Consider the following 8,291-nt stretch of genomic DNA (forward strand, 5'->3'; position numbering starts at 1 on the left):
TCTGGGTGCACTGGGCTGTGGCAGGGCAAGGCTGTGCGGGATCCATCAAAGACTCCGGCTCTGAGGAGACATGACCCGGCTGCTCCTGGTACTCTGGGCATCTCTGGTGGCAGTGGAACTCTCCCGAGGCATGATAGCCATGGCAGTGCCAGGTAAGGACCGGACAGGGGTGGAGGGCGATAGGGTAGAGGTGGAGGAGGGGGTTCTGGCCTGTGCTGTGTACCCACTGCCGTGTGTTCTTGTCCATAGCACAAAACCTGAGCTGCTTCCAATGCTTCAAGGTTCGCTGGCCCACCCAGTGCCAGCCTGTAGAGTGCCAGGCCAGCGAAAGAGTCTGCGTGAGCAATGAGGTTCTCCTTTACACGAGTGAGTCTGTTCTCCAGCCCTGGCGTCTCCAGGACCACTAGCAAGGCTGGGTCCTGGTCCCACACCCTCAGGCCCAACATGTCCTCTAGGTGCTGGGCATTACGGGAAGGTGTGGTCAGAATTTTGACCGCTTCTTTTTCCTCTCCCAATTGCCATATCTGTTCCTGAACTCTCCCCCGGACAAAAGCTCTGATGTGACATTGAATTCCCAAATAAGCCAGCCAGTCAGGGACGGGTTTTATAAGACCATCCACTCATGGTGGGGCATCACGTGGGGTTGCTGAGGCCTTAGGGAAGACCTAAGGGGGGACCTTAGGGAAGATCACTCTTAGGATAATGGAACAAAAGCCAACCCTACTTGTCCCATCTCCGTGGAAAGGAGAAAATATGAAGACGTCTAGACCTGTTGTGAGCACGCCCATGGAGGTCCTGCCTCTAGTTCCCTGGGACCCTGCAGACACCTAAGAGCTACTTCATCCTGAGGTTTGTTGCAGAGTAATTCTTAAACTTTAGGCATCTCCTGTTTCCTTAAGCTTATTCCTGAGAATAATGGCTTCAGCTGGCCTCTGAGGAGCCCTGAAGGAGTGGTACAGTGTGGGCCTCAGGCAGGGAGGCCTGACAGCCGGTCCTTTGTAGTAGTATCCACAGATACTGTGTGCTGCATCTGGCTGCCTCTTACTGAAGTGCTTCCTCCTTTGTAGTTATGTCAGGTTGAAGTCAACATTTCCCAAGTGCAATTTTCCCAAGGAAAACAGCAGGATCCTCCCCCTACCCCCAGGGCGAGGCCCCTGTTCTCATCAGGAGCAGTCCTGCTCCTAGGGTCTCTTTTCTTCTCCCAGTGAGGGGATTTGTTGTAGTTGAAGATTTGGAAGCTGAGGGACTGTGTGTGACTTTTCTCCTAAGTTTTCTTTCACCTTTTACTTTCGTGCTTCCCACCCCTGGCCTTTTGTTCCGGAGATCTTCCAGTTGGAAGGTAACAGCTGGTAGCTCTGTATAGGGAGTTGGCTACCGGGACTCCTTTGGGTGCTAAGTGTTCTGGGAGGCTCTGATGCACTCATGAGGGGAGGACTCTTCTGGGCTTTCAAGGAGGCCACAGGCTCTGTTAGAACATCCTTAGCCATCTGAAGTTCCGTGCCACCAAGCAACATTGTTTTTGGCAACCAGGCCTCCTCTCCTTTGGCCCCTTCCCCCTCCTGGGTCAGCTGGGGTTGCTCCAGAGAGCCTCAGCTCTCTGCCATCTCCTAAGTTGGTGGGGACTCTGAGTAGCAGAGCTCCTGACGCTCTGTGGGTCTTGCCTCTGAAAGGACTGCGGAAGGAGGTCCAGCGGGGCAGATCCAGCCATCCACGCTGGATGCTTCCCCTGCCCACGTCGTCCCTGGAGCCTCAGGGTTCTCGGGCCGCATGCTGTCTCTTTTCTTCTGCAGGTACAAAGAGCAGAGCTCAGATCAGCAAGCGTTGTGCCGTCACCTGCCCCAACTCCAACAGTATCTTTGAGTGGACACTGAACAAGATGCAGGCCAGGATCACCAGACGATGCTGTTCAGGGGATCGCTGCAACAGAGCACCTGAGAGCTGGGAGGGGTTCGGGGCCTTACTAGGGAGGCTCCTGGTGCCCATGGGTCTGGGCCTCTTTTGCACCCTGTTATGAGGACCATTGTCCTGTGACACCCTCCCCCAACATACACACCCTTCTAACACTTCCTGTCTACCATTTCCACCTCAAATCCCACCTTCATCCATTCCAGGATTTGCAAGGCAAAGCTCTGGAGGTAGAAGGGAGGACACCACATCCATTGCCTAGCACTCAGCAGCCTGCTCCTCTCTGACATCCTGGCCCAGGAAGTAGGAATAAAACCTTGTGCCTCCTCATGCAGACGGACAAGGACTATCTCCAATGCAGGCCACCGGCTTCTTCAAGAAAGCCCTTGCTTGACCCTTGGCACACTGTCAAGAGCTGCGAGTGGCAGACGGGCGTGATGAAGCCAGAAGTGCAGCCACACTCTGACACTGCTCCACTTGTGTCCCCCGTTCATGCACTGGGATTGCGGCATCTCACTCCTCAGAGACAGTAAAGTCTTGCTTCCCCACAGCCTGGCTCCTGTTCCTACAATGCTCCCCTCCCCTGGGGATCCATCCCTCTTCTTCTATGGCTTCCATAGTTAGAGCAGCCAAGATCTGCAGGGAACCACCCAGTCAGGTGACAGATGGTTACACACAACATAGAGCTGTCCCTGAAGCCTGAGGCCCAGCATAGGGTGAACATGCAATCCAAAGTCAGACCTGGAGTCCTAGGAGGGCTCACTGGCCACTGTATGAGGAAGGGGTGGGGGCAGAGTCCCGAGTGCCACAAGGACAGGAGAGAATGCCAAGGTGGCGTAAAAACACATTTGGTGAAGTTTCATTGCGGGTAGTGAGACCTAGTGGACATGACTGGTTACCTGGCCTTAGAAGGGTCCCTGGGTAAGGGAAAAGGTAGGGAGCACAACGAGGGATTAGGAGACTGATTGGTAGCTTAAGGCTCACCAGGCTGAGTGGGCTCTACCGGGCATGAAGAGGTGTCTGAGAAAAAAAAAGGAGGTTTCTGGAAGGCCCTTGGTATGGGACAGATATATTATTGTAGCCTTACTGTGACCACATGACTGGACACCAATAACTTAAGGAAGATGTATTTGGCCTGCAGTTTCAGCCCATCATGGTGGGGAAGGCACAGTGGAGCCCAGCTCCCTGCAGTGGGAGGGTATGGTGAGGCTGCTGATATCAGGGTGAACTAGAAAGCTAAGAGGGGAGCTAGGACCAGGGTCTAGGTAGAACCCTCAAGCCCTGCCCCCAAACTTCCTAAAAGATCCACAGCCTCCCAAAATACTCTCACCAGCTGGTAAATAAGGTTTAAAGCCTGACCCCACAGGGGACATTATTGATTCAGTCGCTACAACAAGTGAGCCTATGGGTGGGTGTGGTATCTTATTCCCAGATCCGTACCTCTGCCCACTGTGGTTCACACATACCTGCATGCCTCCCTGACCCTGTTCTCCAGGTTCCTGAACCACACTCTCAGCTGAGGCGGCTGGGGGTGGGGCGTACAACATAGTCTCCACCCAGGATCCTGCAGTTTCTTCCCAACTAGTGATTGCTATGGTCCATAACCGTTCAGTGGTCTGGCGTCTCTGTTCCCAGCCCCCACCCCCCACTAACACAAGAACTTCTCTGCAGTTATAGGTTAGCACACTGAGCTTTAGCCCCAGTCACTCCCCACACTGGCCAAAGAGTAGCGGCCAGGGTAGTGGTCATGGGGTGTTAGGACTCTGAGAGTCTCAGGGTACCAGGCCTGAGATAGCCTCCTTGGCTTATGCTAAGAAAGGAGGCACTAAAAGGACCATCTTGCCATGATAGCACAGACTGGGTGGCTCCTCGGAGCTAAATTCTCCTGAAAAAGATTACATGTAAGTGCCACCTGGGTCCTCTGCTGGTGAGGTGGCTATTTGAGACTGACGAGGCCTTTCTCAGCCCAGATGTGATTGACCCAGGTACTAAGGTGCCAGCCAAACAAAAGTCACCAAAAGTCAAATTGAGTCAGGCAGTGGTGGCACACACCTTTAATCCCAGCACTTGGGAGGCAGAGGCAGGCAGATTTCTGAGTTCAAGGCCAGCCTGGTCTACAGAGTGAGTTCTAGGACAGCCAGGGCTATACAGAGAAACCCTGTCTTGAAAAAAAAGAAAAAAAAAACAGAAAAAAATGTCAAACTGAGACAGATGCTTTGGAGTTCTTTCTCTCACATCTGTGATTATTAAGGATGTGGACACATGAGTGGGCATAGAGAGAAGGCAAACTTTACCAAGAAAAGAGCAAGTAAGGCCCCCACCATGGAGAAGAGCCAAGGAAGAGCTTGTGTGGGGGGCTTCCTAAAATGAGAATTATAGCTAGAACTAGGCAAAGATTAGGGTACTTTTATTGAGATGAATTAATCCTCCAGACACAGCCTAGGCCAAGCCCAGCCAGGAGATAATCACACACTTCTTGCCCAACTGGGAATAATCACACAGTAAACCCTCCTCCTGTCCATCCTTGACTTGCTTCCTTAGCTGCAACCACAGAACTTGCAGGTAATGCTGGTCCCTGCCTTTGGCTTTTGTTTGCTGGTCATTGATAAATTATTCTCTCTTTCCCCTTTACTGCCTATAGACAGCCGACTGCTGTATCACTGGGTGAATTGGCCCCCAGCTGAGTTCATCCACCCAACCTCTGTATCAGTTACTCTACACTCTTTGGAGTTGGTGTCTAAGCTCCTAGTAAGATTGGATCTGCAGTCATGTGCCACATGTTACACATGAGGTTAAACTAAATGCCAAACAATCATGGCCGTCCAAATGGCAGAGAAAGGCATACAGAAAGCATCTGATAGTCAGCAAGTCACTCAGAGCCTTCAAGGCTTTAACTCAAAACTCAGAGGCAAGCCTTCAATCCCCGCCACTCAGGAGGCAGAGGCGGGTGGATCTTCATGAGTCTGCGCAGCAGTGGCCACTGCCAGACCAAACAGCAAATGCCTAAGCTCTGAGGCAAGGGGGCTCACGCCTCCAAGAGGATGGGCTGAAAACCGCCTACCCAGCGGCAGTCAGCTCTGGGCTGCCTTCCCTCTCTCCGTTTTTCCTGCGAACCTGATGTGACTTCTTCATAGGTGGCACGTGTCCTTGTGTGCAATCTACAGCTCCAGGTCTCCGGCCAAAAGGAGAGATTTGAGATAACAGCAAAATGCCAGAAGCAGTCAAGGGATGGGTCTTTGGAAAGCAATGCCAGGCTAGCAGAGGGTCCAAACACTACCCAGGCTTAGGAAATTGAGTTGCTCAGTGCCATCTTCAATAGCAGGAGGACATAGACCCCAGCAGCCCTCGAAGCAAAGGCACTGGTCTGCCTGTTCCATCAGAGTCAAAGAGGGTTCAGCTTCACAATGCCAAAGTCACTTCTTTTGCTAAAGATGGCGGGAACCTTGATAGCAAGGGCAAGGATGTTCGATAGATGCTGAGGTGGTTAGAGTGAGGAACAGCCCCCATAGGACCAGGTATTGGCAGAGATGTTTGAGACGGAACATTTATGCAGTGCAGCCTTGCAGGAGGAAGTACGTCACTGGGGGGCAGGGAGATAGGCTTTCAGAGTTCATGGTCTAGTCCCACTTCCAAATCTCCACTTCCCCTCCTTCTCCTCCCCGCCACCCCCCACTCTCTGCATTGTGCTTGCTGTTGAATGTGTGACTGCTCAGCTTCTGACTCCAGCTGCCTGCTGCCATGCCTCCCCCACCATTCTAGACTCTCCCTCCAGAACTGTAAGCCCAAATAAAGTCTTTTTTTCTTGTAAGTTGCTTTTGCTCAGGATGTTTTATCACAGAAATAAAAAGTTACTGATAACAGATGCCAGTTGCCGAGATGACATGCATATATGTATATATATATGTATGTATATATGTATGTATATATGTATATATCTGTATATGTGTATATATAATATATACACATATTCATATATCTATACATATATATGCATGTGTGTGTTACGCATATATGTGTATATTTATATGTGTATATATGTGTATGTATATGGGAAATGTACATATATATAAATGTATATATACACATATATATTAATGACACATATATGCATATATACACATATATACAATATATACACATATGTATATGCATGCACACATACACACATATATGTGTGTATACGTGTGTGTGTGTATATATATATATACATATATATATATATATATGTATATATATATATACACATATGGCAAGCACTTTAGGTGTGAATGGGAAAGCGAAAAGCCCAGCAAAGAAGCAGGACATCAAAGAACAGCTGGATGTAAGCAAGCCATATAAAGCGCCACTGCCAAAGTAAAGAAAAAAAAGCAAAGCCCAACATCGGTTCGAAGGTGACAGCTGACTTGCACACGGACAGAAGAAACAGGGAAGACATGAGCAGGGTAACACTGGAAACCATGACATGTGTAGCAGGTATCGCAGAGGCAGTGGAGAAGTGACATCGCAGTAAAAAGAAACATTTGAAAAAATGACAGCGGGAGTGGGGGGGGGGTGGGATAGAGGGTGCGGGTGGGGTAGCTCAGTGGTGGAGTGGCTCTCCCAGCCTGTGAAACTCTGAGGAGGATCCCCGACTCTCATCTCAGAGAAAGACATAAAATAAACACCCGAATGTTCCAGAATCAGTGAGCCCTAAACAGATTAAATCTACGTGTGTTAAAGAAACACATATATGGTGTACCACATATCATCGTCACAAGATACAGGTTTTAATGGAGAGGAGAAAAGGTGTGTCGTGGGGGCAGGTCATGGTCATGCCAGCCCTGGTGGGAGCAGTGGTGGGAGCATGGGGTGGCAGTCAAAGGGCAGATCCAGGGATGGGACCTTGCATTCCTAAAGGGCTGAGGTCATAAAAAACAAAGTCAAGTCTGAGGTCCTGCTCTGGATTTAAGAGGCACAGGCTGGACAAGCTAGTGAGAAGAAACCTAGAGGAGGTATGGGGAGGAGGTGTCAGAGGATGGGGGCAGAAGGAAGCAGGTTCTGTAAACAAGAAGTAGAGTTGTGTTAAAGTTTTAATTTTGTGGTTTTGATAATTGCACCATAGTTGTGTGAAATGTCAGTATTTGTAAAATGAACATAAAGAGACTAATTCTTACACTTCTTTTGGGTTTGTTTTTTTTTTCAACTTTTTGGTTTTGTTTTTAGAGTCAGGGTCTCATATAGCCAAGGCCGGTCTTGAACTTCTGACTCTCTGCCTCTGCCAAAATGCTGGAGTTATAGGCATGAGAGTCTGCATCCAGTTTTTTGCTACTTATTTTTAATAAACCTAAGGTTATTCCAAAATAAAAATGACCCCTTCAGCAGAATATTCTTCGTCTTCCCGATAAGTGTGGCTCTCGGGCTTCAGAGAGAAGCCAGATTTTTCTCACTCATCCATTCAAACTACTTGACAGATGTTCTCATGGGAAATGTGTTGAATCTGAGAAACTGCAGCTGCCTTTCTCAGTATTAATTTCCAACTGAAAGCTCAGAGGCGATAAGATCTGGACACTTTGAATGGAAGCAGTGAACTGGAAGTTCACCACCAAGTTTCCTCTTCACAGACCTAACTGAGCACCAGGGGCATTCAGCCACCTGCCCCGTGAGAGCCTGAGGGGCCCACCCGACCAGTTTGTTCTGTTGAACATGAATTTGATAAAAAGCAAACTGCCCTCAGGGTCCTCACTACTTGGCCCCACCCCCTCAGGACTGGGTAGGGGACACTGCAGACCTCATGCACGCACATCCTTAGGTGGAGTTAGGAACTCAAGCTCAAGGTAGAGCCCCAGTGGAGTGAAGGAGGGGGCTAGTGCTGGGTCTAGGTGCTGTGTGACTCAGCTGTCCCTCCTGCCAGGCCCCAGGGGGTGCAGCTTAAGAACTCAGGAAGTGTCCTGATACCTTCTTTCCTCTACCAGGCCCCAGCAGGGTTGAGAAATGGGTTGTGGTTGTCTTATGGTACACTGACTAGAGAACAAGGACTAACAGAACAACACACTCAAATAGCCCAAGGCCAGGGTTGGGGTGGTGGAAGTTCACAGGACATCTCATAGAGCATCCAAGGAACAACCAAGAAGCAAGAGGTTAGAGATATGGTCTCACCACACACCTCATAAAAGCGCCTGTGTGGTCAGCCTTATTGGGCAGAGCAAGGTGAAGGCAGGTTGGTGTGGAGGGTTGTGTGAAACCAAAAAAAGGAGCTACATTGTTGTTAAAAGAGCAACATTGTTATACATTGTTACTACGTCTCCAGACCTTACAAGCTTAAGTTTCTGTTTCCTAAGCTTGATGAATTCTGCAGAGTATTGCAACCAAAGCTGAATTCGTAACCCATCCTGAACTCTGTGAGGACT

General features: G+C 49.5%; 1 protein-coding gene across 1 annotated transcript; it reads left to right on the forward strand.

Moving 5' to 3' along the window:
• Ly6l (lymphocyte antigen 6 family member L) lies at nt 1-2,482 on the forward strand. The gene is made up of 3 exons (XM_052160246.1): nt 1-152; nt 250-366; nt 1,791-2,482. The coding sequence occupies exons 1-3, from the start codon at nt 71-73 to the stop codon at nt 2,012-2,014; spliced, it is 423 nt and encodes a 140-aa protein (XP_052016206.1). The 5' UTR covers nt 1-70; the 3' UTR covers nt 2,015-2,482.
• Nucleotides 2,483-8,291: the final 5,809 nt, after the last annotated feature.

The sequence above is a fragment of the Apodemus sylvaticus genome, chromosome 17, assembly GCF_947179515.1.
Source record: "Apodemus sylvaticus chromosome 17, mApoSyl1.1, whole genome shotgun sequence".
Taxonomy (NCBI): Eukaryota; Metazoa; Chordata; class Mammalia; order Rodentia; family Muridae; genus Apodemus; species Apodemus sylvaticus.